The sequence below is a fragment of the Berghia stephanieae genome, chromosome 2, assembly GCF_034508935.2.
Source record: "Berghia stephanieae isolate SIO BIC M18660-M18661 chromosome 2, UCSD_Bste_1.3, whole genome shotgun sequence".
NCBI classification, from domain to species: domain Eukaryota; kingdom Metazoa; phylum Mollusca; class Gastropoda; order Nudibranchia; family Aeolidiidae; genus Berghia; species Berghia stephanieae.
In genome coordinates this window covers 46,808,367-46,826,137 of record NC_088361.1, presented here as the reverse complement: position 1 = coordinate 46,826,137, position 17,771 = coordinate 46,808,367, and the positions used below count along the sequence as shown (strand labels likewise).

General features: G+C 35.4%; 1 protein-coding gene across 1 annotated transcript in view; it reads left to right on the top strand.

Annotated features, from left to right (window-relative positions):
• The window catches only part of LOC144965021 (uncharacterized), a 48,130-nt gene extending 30,616 nt beyond the window's left edge, over positions 1-17,514 (top strand). The window contains exons 16-27 of the mRNA XM_078899880.1: positions 106-231; positions 1,542-1,629; positions 3,781-3,898; positions 6,342-6,479; positions 6,875-6,941; positions 8,371-8,458; positions 9,729-9,958; positions 10,467-10,546; positions 11,842-11,924; positions 13,400-13,491; positions 14,350-14,493; positions 15,331-17,514. Of these exons, the coding sequence (XP_078756006.1) occupies positions 106-231; positions 1,542-1,629; positions 3,781-3,898; positions 6,342-6,479; positions 6,875-6,941; positions 8,371-8,458; positions 9,729-9,958; positions 10,467-10,546; positions 11,842-11,924; positions 13,400-13,491; positions 14,350-14,493; positions 15,331-15,449 (1,373 nt within the window). The 3' untranslated portion in view covers positions 15,450-17,514. The remainder of the gene's footprint in view (positions 1-105; positions 232-1,541; positions 1,630-3,780; positions 3,899-6,341; positions 6,480-6,874; positions 6,942-8,370; positions 8,459-9,728; positions 9,959-10,466; positions 10,547-11,841; positions 11,925-13,399; positions 13,492-14,349; positions 14,494-15,330) is intronic.
• The last annotated feature ends 257 nt before the right edge of the window (positions 17,515-17,771 follow it).

Sequence of the window (17,771 nt, the reverse complement as noted above, 5' to 3'; positions counted from 1 at the left end):
CTGAATTGTTTGTTGTCATAATTCCTAATCGTCATGACTTTTTGTTCTTAGTGATCATGAGCAAATTACATGTTCCTCCTCCTCCTTCTCCTCCTCCCTACCTAGGACGAACCATGCTAGACTTGGCTTGTTTCCGTGGACACTCAAAGTGTGTAGAGACATTGCTGAACCAGAATGCCAAGATTTTGGTGCATGACAGTGTCACGAGGAGGACACCTCTTCATGCAGCAGGTAACAACAACAACAATAAATTTGATCAACTATTCAACATTTACTTTTCAACCCAATTACACAGAAAGGGAGAAAGTAACCACATGATTTGTATAAAATCTGCTTTGATTCGTAATTTACCTTTTGCACCCAAAACTGCAGGGCATCTAGTTTATGGTGTGTTGTGACGAAGCTTCCGGGCCGATTTGCGACGGCGCACAATTGCGGTAAAGATTGTGCAGATTGGGTCAATTGTCATAACATAGTAGTGTGAGCACCATTAGAAGCTACCTTTTGCAGATAAAGATGTTGAACTTGAAATTTGAATACACTATGGTAGTTGCCACATTGGATTATGGTCTCCATCTCATAAGCTGCTTTAATCAAAGTTTTCGCCATGAATTTTTGTACAATAGAGAGGATGATTAAATAGATGAGTAAGTGTGAAGTACATATATAAGTCTGTGGTCTGTGTGATTAGTTGAGATTGTGGTCCCTTCCTTTAATATTAATTTTGAATGGTTAAATTCAAGCAACTAAGTGCCCATGCGACGCCCCTTCTTTAAAATAATCCTCATAACATTATTTTGTGTGTGTTACTGTAAAATTCTAATGTTCAGGGCGGTAAAAATGAGTACACCTCAAAACATCAAAGGAATTAGTGATTACGCAACAGCCATAAAATATATATCATTCATATTTAGGATTCATTAGGTCTAGTAAAATCTAAGACTGTATGCAAAGATTTATGACAATACACAACATGGTTTAAGAGAAACTGATCAAAATGTGTGATCATGTATTTTGATACAGACTTTAGTATTTGATGGCAACTGTCATAAAAAAAAATATGATGCAATGAAGGAACAGGACAATGTTTGGTGTCAGTGTTCATCCACGGGATAGCGTGGCTCAGCAGTACAGCCTTTGCTTCGTACCCAAGAGGTACCAAGTTTGATCATCCACCCCTGCATTGTGTGGCCTTGAGCAAGTCACCTCGCCCTAACTCAATTTGCAGCGCTGCACTGCGGCTGAATCCTGGGTTATTCCAGTCTTCCCTTGGAATAGACCCCTATGGGATGAATAAAGGGAATTTTATTTTAATTTTATTTATTCATCTCAGATATAGAGTAAATGGGGCTGATGAGATCTTATAAGATAAGATGAATCGTATGGTCAGACAAAAACAAAACAAAACAAAACTAGCAAAACTACTCGCCTAAAGTCTAGTATCTAATTGAAATAGATATTTTTAACCTTTTTCTGAGCAGACTTGATGGATGTTGATGTGACATGTTAGGACAAATATATCATTTGTTTCTCCCTTACAGCCCAGAACGGCCATTATAAAGCCCTCAGTCTTCTCCTCGAGGCAGCTGATGATGGGAATATTGTAGACTGTACAGATGCTTACGACAGGTGAGGGTTTGATGGGATAGCAATTTGTATAGAGGCTATTTCCTTAAAACTGAAGCATTTATATAGCATAGCTGCCAACCGTTCTGTTTAAAAACGGATTTGTTCCGTATTTGACTTCCTGAGTCCGTAAGTCCTTATTTTTAGTTCAAAATCCGTATTTTGTAATTTTTGACTAATTTGTGGTAAAAAAGGCATGTGAGCCTAATGAATTATTATTATTGATCCATTATTATTACTATTACTACTGCTATTATTGTTATTATTATTGTCATTATTATTGGTGTCCAGTGAGAGCATAATCTCCATTTGTGAAGCTCTTTAATTTGAATTATGCCTCTATCATAAATGATTTTCAACAATTAAAAAAGTTCCATTCGTTTATATGACGCCTGTATTTTACTCAAACCTTTCATAATGTATTGGAGATTTCCATAGAATATGGATGTTAGCTTCGATATACTTTGAATATTCTAAGACAGTATTGATACTTTCACTATTTGTTACAAATATTATTTTAATTAAGAATAAAATTAAATCCACATCTTTGATTGGAAGGAATTCAATCAGAAAATCAATTGCTTATATAGATCAAACATGACAATGATTATTTCCATTTATTAATTTATGAAATATATAAATTTAATCCCTTTAAAAAACATCTTCATCTGATTTTAATTATATTTTTTTTCAAGCAAGCTTTTGTAACGGTTTAGGTTCAAGAAAAATAAGTATTCTCCATTTTTGGGTGTGTTTATCTTGTCAAAGTAAAGAAGTAGGAATTCTCTAATATTTAGAGGTGCATTTTACTATAACTACTATTATAGTATACTACTTAAAGACCATTATGTTGCATGAAAGAAAACATATATGCAATCGTCTACTTTTTATCTGAACTCACCTAATTTTTACCCCAAAACGCCCTCTCAAGTGATGTACCAGGTTGGGAGTTATGCATTTCTAACCATCTTAAGTTATTTCATTTATTTTACAATTGTGCTTCTTGTGTATTGGTCCTTATCAAAGTTGAGCAGTTGAATTCTTTCTTTATATTGTCTGTTCTGAAATTTTGATCTCATTGTGGAAAGTGTCATTTTAACGTTTCAAATGTGCTGGTACTAAACCCGATAATTTAGCAACTTTTGGACTGGCCTCTGTTATCTCAAACTTGTTAGTGTTAGTAATAGTAATTAAAAAGGCTGACTTTTATATGTTGCGATTCGATGAAGGGGGGGGGGGGGGGGGGGGGGGGGGCACACGTCGTTCCCTCATCCTGGGCCAAATGAGCGTTCCTTATTTTATTTTTGAAAAGTTGGCAGCTATGATAGTACATTATCCACTAAAGGTGCTCAAAGCACTTTACAGGGGGTCCCTAGCCAACAGCAACACATAACATGTAGAGCGAGATAAAACGCCTGTTAGGCGATATTTAAATTATTTTTTTTCCATCAGAAACAACACTTTTCCACCTGAGAACGAGAATGTGAGTAAAGAGCCTTTTCCAAGTACTCAGCTTTGCGCCACAAGTGTCATACCACTAGACCGCATAGCCGCACAATGTTCTTTCATTTAAACTGGGATTGGACGTTAAATTGAAGACCCCAGTATTAAAAGTACTTCAGTTACATTTTTATGATTTTTCAGCTTTTCAATAATAAACTTATGGCATAATCACCTTAGTTCACCACCATTTATTTTAACCCTAAATATAAGTATAATCTACAAGTAGTCCTTCATAACATTAGGCCCATAGAGCCAGAGTTTATCATGGATTCTATGGTGTGAAACAGACAAAAGCAATTCCTTGCTACCCTTTTGATAGGACGCTAGTCTATCGCAATGCACTTTCCACCAGATCTAGCTACCCAATCACCGCTGGGGGCCAGAAAAAATCTGTACACCCTGGATCGATCTAGGTCCTTTTACGTGTGAAGCGTGTGCTCTACCAGCTGAGCGTAAAACTTTTCAATTAATATTTGAAAGACGATCGGTTTTACCTCTTTAGGTCTATTTTAAAATAATTCAATAATAATAATAATAATAATAATAATAATAAAAATAATAATAATAGTAGTAATACTTAATACTTTATTCATCCAAAGGAAATTTTATCATCAATTTAAAAAATCTTGTACTTAAAATCCCAATTTTTAGAACCCCGTTGATGCTGTCGGTAGAGAATGGCCACATAGACTGTAGTGTGTTCTTGATACGAAACAACGCCATCATCAATGCCAGGGACACCGATGGGAGAACAGCTTTACATAGAGGGGTGAGCACTTTTTTCTTTATTTTCAAAAAGATAAAAGCAGAAGATTGATGAAGAATTTTCTTCAATGTGGTAACATTTATTGTGATGATAAAAATCACTGTTTGCCCTCTTCTTCGTAAATTTTCTCACTTTTTGATTTTACCATCTATTCAAATAAAATGTGTCAGTCAAGGGGTGAAAATTTTGGATTTGCATTTTTTTGCATTTTATGAAAGCATATGCTCCCAAGAGCATTTTAATCTTTATTTCAAGTAAATCGGGTGATTTTTCTTGAAGTTTAGTCAGATGTATGAGAGAGGTATCCAGCAACTTTTCTCAAATTTCATAATTTTTCAACTTGACTAGCTGTAAAAAATATGTAGAAGTGAAATTAAGCTTTGATATTTCCCGAAGATGTGCAAAAAGGGTTGATTTAATCATTTACGACAAGAACTCATTTTGGATCAAAAATTACCTTCTAACTAAACTTGGGAATATCTCAGTTCAAACCTTTTCACCATCCGACTGATTATGTCATTCACTGTAACAAATCAGAATTCATTTTTTTGACAAATTGTAATCTGTCCTTAAAATCTATTTGACTTTCTTTCTTTTTTCTTCTTCTTAATTTAGAGATCGATTTTATCTAACATTCCGTCGACTTAAGACACAAAACCCAGTGCATGAATCAAAAACTGGGTTTTTCACAGCTCATATTGGCAATTTTATCTTTCCATTCCGATATAATATGTCATCATTAGCCTCTTCACAAAATAATTCTCATCTCTCATCAATTCCACCAGTCATCCCCATACTTAATGATGGCCATTCCTACATATGTCAATTTTCACCTTTTTTTTTTCTCTGTTCCCCGAGAACCAAAGGCAATAACTTTGATGGTCACAACAATCTCTCTATCTGGGTGAGGTTCTTGACCTGATATAGTGGGCAGGAAGGTCACTGACTGTTGTCTTCTTTTCCGCTATATCTGTTTTCCAATTTGCTTTCTGTCTTTGTCTTGGAATGAGATTTCTTGGTTTTGTCCTTTCCCTAGTCGGAGTCCTTGGCTAAGAGGGAAACAGTCAAATGTATATTTAAAGCTTTTGGGAGATGATATTTTTTCCCCTTTAAAATCATCTCTCTGTTATGTATTGTTTTAATTGTTGTTTTGAATGTAGAATGTAAGCATTTGAGTGTATTCCTCTAAGTGGGATCCTGTGCTTGTGTCTGGATGAGACTATTAGGTGATCTCAAACAAAGTACACTCATATACATATATACGTAGGCAAAACATATGAGAATACTTCAAAAATTGTTGTGTGGATAGTTCATTGCAGGCCATTTTCATTATAATATTATCCAATTTGGCATACCAGTCAAAATTTGGTAAATATCTAAATCTCAATTACGAAAGACATCTAACTTCTATGTTATGTCACAGGACCGAAGGGCTAGAGCTCCGGTGGTCACTGGTTCGGATAAGTAAGTAAGTAAGTAAGACCTGCCTACTTGAAAATTTAAATATTCGTAATTATTAGGAGATAATTTTGTAGTAACTGTATTTGACTTTAAAAATCAACAAATTTTCCCTCACAAGGAATAAGTAACTTTTCAAAAATCCATAAAATGATGTAGTCTGGCATCAACTTTCATTTTCAATAAGTTTTAATGACTTAGAGATAATCATGAAGTTCTGAAATTGTTGCCAAAATTTCGTAATTCTACAATTTTTTTATATTGGTAGGCAGGTCTGAAAAAAGGATTCAAAACCAGCAGTCTAATTTTGTTATGTAGAAAAGAAGAAAAGGATGCAATACGATTGCCATTCCCATTGAACCTTTTTTGATAAGGGGAAGATAATTTTATTTGATATTTGAAGAGAACGTTTTTTGGTCAAAATATCAAAATGTCCATCTCTCTTCCCCCCCCCCCTCTCTCTCTCTCTCTCTCTCTCTCTCTCTCTCTCTCTCTCTCTTCTCTCTCTCTCTCTCTCTCTCTCTCTCTCTCTCTCTCTCTTCCTCTCTCTCTCTCTCTCTCTCTCTCTCTCTCTCTCTCTCTCTCTCTCTCTCTCTCTCTCTCTCTCTCTCTCTCTACTCTCTCTCCTCTCTCTCTTCTCTCTCTCTCTCTCTTTTCTCTTCTCTCTCTCTCTTCTCTCTCTCTCTCTCTCTCTCTCTCTCTCTCTCTCTCTTCTCTCTCTCTCTCTCTCTCTCTCTCTCTCTCTCTCTCCTCTCTCTCTCTTCTCTCTCTCTCTCTCTCTCTCTCTCTCTCTCTCTCTCTCTCTCTCTCTCTCTCTCTCTCTCTCTCTCTCTCTCTCTCTCTCTCTCTCTCTCTCTCTCTCTCTCTCTCTCCTCTCTCTCTCTCTCTCTCTCTCTCTCTCTCTTCTCTCTCTCTCTCTCTCTCTCTTCTCTCTCTCTCTCTCTCTCTCTCTCAACTTTACGTATATTAATGTCAATCACATCAACAGGCAGCCAATGGCCATGAAGAGTGTGTGGATGTTTTGATCCATGGGGCCGACTTGTCATTACGGGACAACAGAGGAAGGACAGCAGTACATATGGCTGCCATGTGTGGTCATCTATCTGTACTCCAATCTTTGCTAAATGTAAGTTCTTGATCAACAAGTATAATTCATAGACCCGTACCATTCCAGAAAAGAAAACATCGTTATCACCACCACCATCATCATAATCCTTCTCACATCTTCATGTAGAGATTTGTGCAGATTTGCCCCCAAAAAGTTTTCCTGAATTTTCTATTTGAGAAGTTAGCAAGTCTTACTTAAGAATAATTATGTGAATTCCTTTATCAACTGGCCATTTGTCAAGATTATTTATCTTTGATTGTAACTTTATTTGATTCTAAATAATTATTTACCATATTAAAAAAAAAAAAAAAAAAAGATTCGATTCTTTTCCATCCTCCTTGCCTCCATTTAAAATATTTTTGGTTGTAATTTGGTTGGGTTTTTTTTTTTTCTGTTTTGTTGTTGTTGTTTAGGCTGGACCTGTGGATAATCTAGAAGACTGCAGAGGTTACACCCCCTTACATTATAGCTGTTATAATGGTGAGTGGTATGTATGAATGGGGAAAAATATTGATTAGAAATATTAGATGGATATATGTAAATGTTGCTGCTCGAAGCTCGAAGAAATAATAATAATGTGAAATTGAATGTAAGCTTCAATTTAATAAACGAAAACAGGCAATGGGGACGTTCAGGTTTCCTCTTTATCAACAAAATGGGATGGATGAAACACTAAAGACATATTTTGAGAGGGGAGAATGGCGTGTTTCATCCTTCGTCTTTTGTTGACAAAGGTCTTTAGTGTTTCAATCATCCTGTTTTGTTGATAAAGGGGAAACCCAAAACGTCCACATTACCTGTTTTAGATCATGGATGTCGTGTTTTTGTGCGGCTATGTGATCTAGTGGTATGACACTCGCCTTTGGATCGGAAGGTCCTGGGTTAGAGTCCCAAGCTGCGAATAATTGAGTCCTTGGAAATGACTGTTTACTCTCATTTCGCACAAAGTGGTCTAGTGGTATGATACTCAGATGGTAACCTGTAAGTGGAAGATTCGAATCTTGTTGTGGATGGCATGAAATGGGCTCTTTTGAAAAAGGATGTTGACTCACATTTTCACATCATTCTTTTATGTGAAATTAGTATCTGGCTGGTAACAACACCTTTAAGACTTTTACTTACATTCTCTCACCGCATTCTGGTGTAAAATAAGTACCTGGCTGTTAACAGCATTGTCTCTGTCTGGAAAAAAATTATAATATTGCCTAACACTAACAGATATGATGTCTCATCCAACATATTGTATTGCTATTGGCTTGGGACCACTTGTTTGAGCACAAGTGGATATTGCATTAGAGAAAAAACCCAATTTCTTTTTTTTTTATTTACAGGCGTATTGTCCCATTCTACTTGTTCAGTGCTGCTTTTCAGCAGATTTTTTTCTGACCCCCCTGTCCACCCAGCAGTGATTGGGTATCTGGGTCTGTTAGATCTAGTGGAATAGTACTTTGCATTAGACTAGCATCCTTTCCAAAGGGTAGCAGGAAATTGCTATTGTTTATTTCATGCCATAGAAACGGGGATAAACTTTGACTTCATGGGCCTAATGTCTCAGATAGTCTACTTTTTTTAGCACTTTTTTGTTGTTGATATTGTGGGAAATTAAAAATCTTACCTTTTAAGAATTATTATGAAGTTTTTGACTGCCACGTTCTTGTGATACTAAGCTGCTGTGGACTGTAGAAATAATAAACAAAAATTGAAAATAACAACTTCAAAAATTAACAAAATACCAAACGTTTCAGGCTCAAAACCCTTCTTCAGCCAACAACAAAAGAAAAGAAAAAACATTAATTCATTACTAAAATTCCAGATCTGTTATTTTTTTTTTTTTTCCCGTATTCTTGTATATTAATTTTGTGATATTGATCATTCAATTATCATCTTCACCAATTTCTTTTATCCTCAGGTCACGAATCTTGTGTTGATGCCTTAATAGAACACGCTGATATTAAGAAATTCACCGGAAACCCTTTTACACCCTTACATTGTGCTGTGTAAGTTACTTTTAAATCTATGTGGCATTTTATACAATGAACTCCATTTGTGAGCTGATGTGGCAAAACCCATTGAATGTTGCACAAGCTAGTATTTGAGATCTGAGCGATTAGAGATGAAAAATCTTGTCCTGCATGGTTTTTGTTTTTTTCAATTTATCGTTTTTAATATCCAATTACATTCTCATGAAAGGATTTTACAATTTGAATCTTATCGATAATTTAATTGAATTTTTTAATGAGCTCTATCGAAGCTTAATAAATATGTATGGCTTTTCTTTAAAAGCAATTTTCTCTGTTTTAAAATTGTTTTGGACCCCCCTCCCTTCAAATGTAAATAAATTCGGCCCTTATTGAGATTATTAAAAAAATTCTAACTGCATTTTGTCCAGACAAGTTTTCAATTTGGCAGGTCTGCCCTGTATTTTTTTCTGAGTTGCTTTCTCTCTTTGTCTTGGAATGGAATTACTTGGTTTCATCCTGGCCCTTGACGGATTCCTTGACTGAGAGGGAAAGTCAAATGTATAGTTGTAGTTTTTGGTCGATGTTATTCTTTTTTTTACCTTGTTCTTGTTATATACTGATAGTTAATTTTTTTGTTTTGAACATATCTTGTAAACATTTTAGTGTATTCCTCTTATTGAGATCTTGTGCTGGTTTCTGGATGGGACTTAGGTGATCTAAAACTAAGAACACTGATAGTGTGCTCTTGGAATCTACCTTTATTCTACATTTGTACCATTCCCCATATGTCTACTTTTTCTAGTGTGCTTTTAATTGTACATCTAGAATATTTAACTGTCCCATTTTCTTCCTTTTTACTTGTGCCAAAATGACTTAACCTTGTCTCAAGCACCGTAAAACCTTAAAAAACAATTTTAAAAATCAGTTCTTCAGAGCCATTAGGCCCATGGAGCCGGAGTATTTCCCGGTGTCTGTAGCATGACACGGACAATAGCAATTGCTTGCTATCCTTTGATAGAAGCAAGTACACGTCGGAGATATATTCCATCACACGTCTATCACAAAGTACCTTCCACAAGATCTAACAAACCCAGCTACCCAATCACTGCTGGGTGGATTGGCGGGTCAGAAAAAAAATCTCGACTGTACCTGGTATCGATCTCAGTCCCTTTGATTGTGCAGCGAGTGCTCTACCAACTGAGCTATGGGGACTCTCAAAACAGAAAACAGGAATCAAACAGAATATCAAATCAATTTTTCCTCCACCTATTTCATTGTTTATTTCCATACAATTTCTCAATGGCAGGATAAACGGGAATGATACTTGTACAGAGTTGTTGATAGACTCGTTAGGGGAGGGAATTGTCAATGCCCAGGACAGGAAGTGCCGATTACCTCTCCACGCTGCAGCCTACTCCGGGCAGGGTGAGTCGATGCAATTGTTGTTGAGTCATCGGGCAGCTGTGAACATCCAGGACAGCTCAGGTAAAACTCCAATCATCCATGCAGCAGCCAAAGGTCATCTCACAGCTGTTGGTGAGTTTAAGTTTTGTTACATTTAATCTTCTCTTTCTGCTCCTGTAGGGGGTCCCGATAGCTCAGCTGGTAGAGCACTCGCTTCACACGCGAAGGGATCGTGATCGATCCTGGGTGCAATCAAGATCCCCTGTCCACCCAGCAGTAGCTGAGTCTTGAGTCTGTTAGATTTGGCGGAAAGTGATTTGCAATAGACTAGCATCTTATCCTTTGGATAGCAAGCAATTGCTATTGTCCGTTTCATGCAATGGAAACCAGGATAAACTCCGGCTGCATGGGCCAAATGGCTCTGAAGGACTACTTTTACTTTTTTCTGCTCTTTTCCAAAGACTCAACTCGTGCAGAGCGAGGCTCGAACCCAGGACCTTCCGATCCGAAAGCAAATATGTCATACCTGTAGACCACATAGCTGCACAGATTCCACTGCACTTTTTCAAAGCTGTTGAATTCCATTTTTGTTTGTTCGTAATTTAATTTTCTTTTTTCTTCTCTTTTTGAATGATTTCAGAGCTCCTCCTTGAAAACGGTGCAGACCTTTCCATATCAGACTCAGACAGAAATACTGCCTTACATCTCGCATGTTTTCATGTAAGTCGGAAGACGGTGTATCCGTGATCCTGTGGTCATGAATAACCTCCAGTGCATTAAATTTTAAAATGTTTTTTTTGAGCTTTTATATAGCGCAATATCCACTAAACGTGCACAAAGCGCTTTACAAGGGGTCCCTGGCCAACAGCAACACTTAACATGTAGGACGACCATGATGCCTGCTAGGCGCTATTACAATTATTTCAAAGGCAACACTGTTAACATGCAGGTACCCATTTTACACCTGAGTACGGTGAGAGAATATGAGTAAAGAACCTTTTACAAGGTCTCAACTATGCGCGGAGCGAGGCTCGAACCCAGGACTTTCCGATCCAAAATCGAGTGTCATACCATAAGACCACATAGCCGCACAACTTTTTATTTCCGGAATCTATTCGACTTACTTCACTGTGTGTCAAAACAAAGCAAATATTTTTTATTATACCCTCTTTAATCAAAATGGGGCCCCAGTAGCTTAACTAGTGGAGCCCTCTTCTAACAAGTTATCGGTGCTAGCTAGAGTTCCAAGTTTTCTTTCACCCTGCAGTTAACCATTGCCTTTGTAAACTTAAGGCCTGATACTGACCAAAAAATTACGTCGCAAAAGACGACGACGATCACCAAAGGAAAGTGAAAAGTGTGTAGTTGTTAGAAATGCTCAAGGAAACAACTCACAATTAAGTTTTTCCCCCATGGTCTTGGTCTTCTCTATGACGATTTTTTTTGGGGGTTAGTATCAGGCCATGAGTTTACAAAGGCCACCGGTCAACCCAGTAGTGATTAGGGTTGTTAGATATGATGGTAAATACTTTGTGTGTGGTAGACGAGTACGTATCTCATTGTTATTGTCCATTTAACACTACTGAAATGGCAACATCTCTGGCTCTGCGGCCAATTTATCTCTAAACGAAACACAAGAAAAATTGTCAGTTTTTCTGCTGAAAAGCCATTTTATCTTTGTGGTTCTGTAATTTCATAATTGTAAAAACAATAAATTTATCATGTAATGTTTATTGAGGTTTTTAATTTTCTTCACAAAGATTCTTGGTTTTTTATGAATTCTTTTTTTCATCACAAAGATTGTTCTATATAATTATTTGTTTTCTTCTGGTCAAAATTATATTTTCATCTTTCTTCGCAAAGATTGTTTAAGTTAATTCTTTTCCCTTCTCTTTGAGTACTGAGAGTTTTATTTTTATTCACAAATATTGTTTTAGTTGCAAGCTGATTGTTTTAGTTGCAAGCTGCTTTTGTTCTGGTTAATAACACATTCTTCTTTTTTTTTCTTTTCACAGAAAAGAGAAGATATAGCATTGCTTTTATTAGATAAAATTGAGGATGCTGTCACTGTAAATATGGCTAATTCTGAATTACAAACGTAAGTATTGAATGCATGAGAGGGTTTTTATTAAATGAACTGCAAATTTATTAACTCTAAAAAAAAAAAAAGATATTACACCCTTCTGTACGGCATCTAAAATACTATTGCCTTGGCATTCCATGGAGGAAAAGGTAATCCATCAAACAAACATCTGATGTCAACAAGAATCACCCATGTTGCCCAAAGTGAGTCTAAGGGAAAAAAATGGAAGTCCCTAAAGTGGGACTCAAATACAGGCCCTTCTGGGTCATAGTGCAATGCCTAAACCACTCAGCCACTTCCCCCCCCCCAATCAATTCTAAATTTAATTGCTTAAATTGCCAAGGCAATTAGCATGACAGATTTGAAACTAATCAAAAAGGTAATTCTTGTAACATTCAACGCAAAATGACACCAATATTATGGGGGAAACTGTAAAATGATTTCATTTTCATACATTTTTCTGGGCCGAACAATGAAAAACATTATTTTAAAACTGGGGATCCGGCACTAAGGGAATAGTAGAAATAGCTTTTTCAAAGGATTGAAAAAGAAGGGACAAGGTTAATACTTTTGATGCAGCCTCATTTCCAGATAAAATCATATTTTTAGAAATCAAGATTCATATTTTGAGAATATTGCGGAATTAGAGAGAATTTTATTTTAAACCTTTGTATCTCTTCTCTGTAACGAATAAAATTCTCTGTAACGAATAAAATATAAAAGATATTGCCGCTCACAATACACATTTAACAATAATATTTTATCACATTAAGCGCCATATAACACACCTTTCTCTCCCTCCCCCACCTCCTTCGCTTATCTAAACCACCTACTTCAGAGTCCCCTAAAAAAAATTCAGATTTTTTTAAAATAAAAAAAATAATAAATCAACACAACTCGAGTCATTTAAGGGAAATGGAAGATTTTATAAGTTAAAAGGGATAACAGAAGTGAACTCTTTTTGTCTTGAATCCTGAGGCCTTTGAGTTTGCTCTCTTCAGTAATTAATACTTAAATTAATGATAATAATAATTATAATAATAACTACTACTACTACTACTACTACTACTACTACTACTACTACTACTACTACTACTACTACTACTACTACTACTACTACTACTACTACTACTACTACTACTACTACTACCACTACTACTACTACTAATACTAATACTAAAACTACTACTGCTACAACTGCTACTACCACAATGATAATAATAATAATAATATTAATAATAATGATGATGATGATGATGATAATAATAATAATAAAACATTTCTACAGTGCATAAGCATGGCAATGTAATGTTGAAGTGATCATCAATGTCAAATTGTGTTTGTTCATACACGATTTCAGAAATTACTAATTTCCTTGTCAAATTACTAAAATTTGACATAAAAATTACTAAATATGAAGTTTTCAATTTGGCAGGTCTGTGTAAGAATCTTTTTCAGTTGCTCTCTTCTCCTCTTCATCTTTCCCCCAGACCTCTTCATATAGCAGCAAGAAACGGATTAGTTCCAGTGGTTCAAGACCTTCTAAGCAAAGGAGGCAGCGTGTTAGCGCTTGACGAAAACGGTACCGTGTTTATTTGTCATGAATAAGTAAAAACATGAATGCGACTCACATGTCATGAAACAATAGACATAGAATGTGTGCTGATTTAGCAAAACCTGTCGGATGTCGGAAAAATTTGAAACCCATATTGTTATATAAATATTTTAATAGAGGCAACATTTCTGGACAAAATGCAGTTTGAATTTTGTAATTATCTTAAGTAAGGTCGAAGTTATTTGCATTTGAAGGGAGTGAGATAACCCCAAAACATATGGGATCTCTGCCCTTGGCCTTTCAAAAAATGATGTGAAAATTTTCTTAAATAGTCACCTTTGAATATGCTTTCTTTCTTGTCCTTATAACAGCTTTGTGATTTTATAATATGGCACTCTTCTATGGATCAATAGGTCCCTGCTTCAAGTCTGCTCAGGGTGGCACATAGTTGAGTACTTGGTAAAGGCTCTTTACTCACATTCTCTCAACATACTCAGGTGTTAAATGAGTGCCTGGCTGGTAACAGTGTTGTCTCTGTCGGAAAAAAAATTGTAACTGTGCCTTACTGATGCCATGTCATATCCTACATGTTAAGTGTTGCTGTTAACTTGGGACCCTTTGTTAAGTGCTTTGAATGCATTTAGTGTATGTAAAAGCTCAAGTTTTTTTTGGTATATTTTTGTTCTTTTTTAAAAAATAGATTATATTTATTTATCATTAGATGTTTAGTATTGTTATATTATTTGCCTGATGAATATATTTGACCCAAAACATTCATTAATATATTTCATCCTTTCTTGACAATGCTACATTCATTTTTGTTCTGTAATTTAAAGAAAGGAAAAGATAAGATTGATAATTTGAATTTTGCCTTTTTCATCCCAGGTTACACACCAGCTCTCTCCTGTGCCCCCACCCCTCGTATCGCAGACTGTCTGGCCATCATCTTAGCCCACATGCCTTTTGCGACGACCCCCAACCACATCAACACAAAGTCTTCACGATTTATGAATTCTACTCCAGTTTTAGGTAATCATCACCAATCTCACTGATATTTCTACAGACTTGCCAACTACTACGAATATTTTGTAGAAATACAAATTTTTTTTGTATAATTGACAATTATATAAAGATCTTTAATTCAATGAACTTTTTAAAACAAAGTTTTGTTGCTAGACCTAGTATATGAAGGAGTTCAAAGCATTCTTGTTATGTATATTTAAATACAATTAGATCATTTTTAAGGATGGTTATAATCCCCTGAAAACTAAGGTTTTAAAAAAAAAAAACTGGTTATAATCACATTGGAAGTGTAGAACCACTTTTCAGGACTGGATACATACCTGGTGTAATTGATCTTCTGGTTTCAGAATGATGGCATCTTATTTTCTAGTCTAAATATATGCTGGTCATCAATATAGATCATCAGCCCTCACTCTTTTGTGCCCTGTAATCCTAAGAATCTGCCTTTATATCTTGATACTAAAATAGTTTTGCCACCTTATGGTTTAATAATATGTTACCTATTCTTTATAATCTTCCGAAGGACTGGTACACACTTCCAAGGATTTTGGAACTGGAAGATTTGAAGGTGTGACATCACGATTTCTCTGTCCCATTACTGATATCTCTAGTAATAGGGTGATTTAACCTGTTAACGGCCAGGTACTCATTTTACACCTGAGTATAATGAGAGAATGTGAGTAATGAACCTTTTCCAAGGACTCAACTATGCACCAAGCAAGTCTCAAACCCAGGGCCTTCCAACCCGAATGTAAGTGCCATACCACAAGACCACATAGCTGCACAAACCACATAGCTGTGATAAAGAATTATTATCTTTAATTTCATTTTCCATTTTTCCAGGATTATCCAGAACGTCAGAGGGACCAGATACTTTCAACTCCAACATTAGTGAAGACAATACACAAGACTTGAAAGAACATTCCGGATCTGTACAGAGCTCTGATTCAGAGTTTTATTAGAATTTAGATAAAGTAATGAACGTGTGAACGTGTGATGCATTAACACTGAGCAGAGGAAGCAGATTCTACAGCCTTTCTGAGCCAAGCTACCTAGTGATAGAATTGTTTTGATACGACAAGAGGTCATGAACCCAAACCAGTTTTTTTTTGGGCACTGTTAACAGTCAGTGATTTATGTATTTGCCCTAATGATTTCATTCTGTCCTAATAAGTATTCTATTGAAGCTAATTTGATTTCATTGACTTAATTGGTTAATCATTGAAGCTGATTTGATTTCATTGACTTAAGTGGTTAATCATTGAAAGCTGATTTGATTTCATTGACTAAATTGGTCGATCATTTAAGCTGATTTGATTTCCAATTTTGGAAAGAAGAAGAAGCTGAATGTAACAAAATGTCTAAAAGGGATATTGTGAATGTTGATGGTCCGGTACAGACATGATCATATTTGCAGGTCTGATAACTGAACACATTGGTGGGGTTGTTTTAACATTGTTGTCATGGAGTATACTTTGAGTTGGTTTGAAAGTATTTGCATTATAACAATGAGACCTGAACAGGTTGTCGGACTTGTAAATAAGTATACCAGGTTGCCAGGTACTGATTTGGTAACCTGAAAGTTAGTTTGTGAAATGGCTCGAGGAGAATGTAAAGGGAAGGATTTATTTGCTATCAGTCTCTCTTGATGGATTGAGATGATGCAAGAATATAAAGCCATGTGATCTTTTTTAGTATGGTGAGAGAGCTGTGTGCCTGGACGTGTAGATGTGACAAGTGTGAATGAAATGCCTGCGTGTGTCATCGACTTTAAATCTGCATAATTGAGATCGTGATTCCTTTAAAAAAAAAGAAAATAAAAGTCAATCTTTATTACCTCCCTTATAGAATTTATTTGAAATTTTGCTACATGTTCTAAATTTTTAAAATTAACTGTATTTCTTTTTTTTTCTTTTAAAAAAAAAATATTGTTGGTTTAGTACGGAGTTGGTTGATGTTGTCAATATTAATGCATCTCTGTTGGTTTAGTATGGAGTTGGTTAATGTTGTCAATATCAATGCATCTCTGTTGGTTTAGTATGGAGTTGGTTGATGTTGTCAATATCAATGCATCTCTATTAGTTTAGTATGGAGTTGGTTGATGTTGTCATTATCAATGCATCTCTATTGAAGTCTTTCATGAATACTAGATTCAATTTTATATAATTTGCCAAATGCTGCCTTCGCTAGTGAGAGATTGCATACTTAGATTTTGCTCTGTTTGTGTAATGGTTTTTTAAAAAAGAGTTTGGTTACCTTATTCAATTCGATTTAGAACTCATTTTAATCATGAAATTCTTTCTTTGATAGATGTTCAAATTTATTGATCTTTAAAGGGGGGAGATTTGAAATTATAGATTTTTTACTTTGATATCAGCTTATGCACATTATGCCTTTTAGAATAACACATTTTCTTAGATGTGAATTAAATCCTTATTACAGCTAAATTAATGTCCAAATTAATTTGCTAAGCGTGGGAATGTCTTAGTGTTTGCTTATTGTAATGATCGTGCAGATCAGAAGTGAAAATATTTTACCCAAAGGAATTCAGAAGAATTTTTCTCGAGTATATCGTCACTCTTTTTTGGGATTGAGCTCGGTGTCCCCATGCTATAAAAAGACACAACCGCCAGATAAACTATGCATCCTAGTGTTATTTGTTCTACATTTAATTAAACTTACCTGCTGTACAATGAATGTCATGTATACATTTTTTAAAAATGAATTTACTTCCAGAATATCATAATACAGACATTGGTGATTCTGATCTTTAGAAAGAGAAGGCGAATTTTTTTTTTTAAACTTTGGAATTTTGTCCTTAAATTTTCCTATTCTGCCTTTGCTTGTTTATCTTTTTTATAATCTGTAAAAAATGAAAAACGGAGCTTAAGTAAAGAAAAATAAACTAAGACCCATTAAAATTTTTTTACTATCTCATATTTCTTTTTTTTTTTTTGGACGCTGAAATTATGCTTAAAAGAGTTGCAAGTGCTGCAAAAGCACAAAAAAACAAAAAAAAACAATAAATATGATCTGTACACAAATCTACAGGGTGATTCATTCAAAAGTGTGACACGCTTCTTTTGTGCTATCGTGTTGTTAATCAAAGAGAACACATTTTAGTTTTGACTCGTAGTCGACTGATGCCTGGAAGTATCTGACCTGACTAAGGCTACGAAAAATTAGTAAAAATACGAAATTTCAGAACTTCATGAGCATTTCTAAGTCATTAAATACTTATTGAGAATGAAAGTTGATGCCAGAGTACATAATTTTTAAGTACT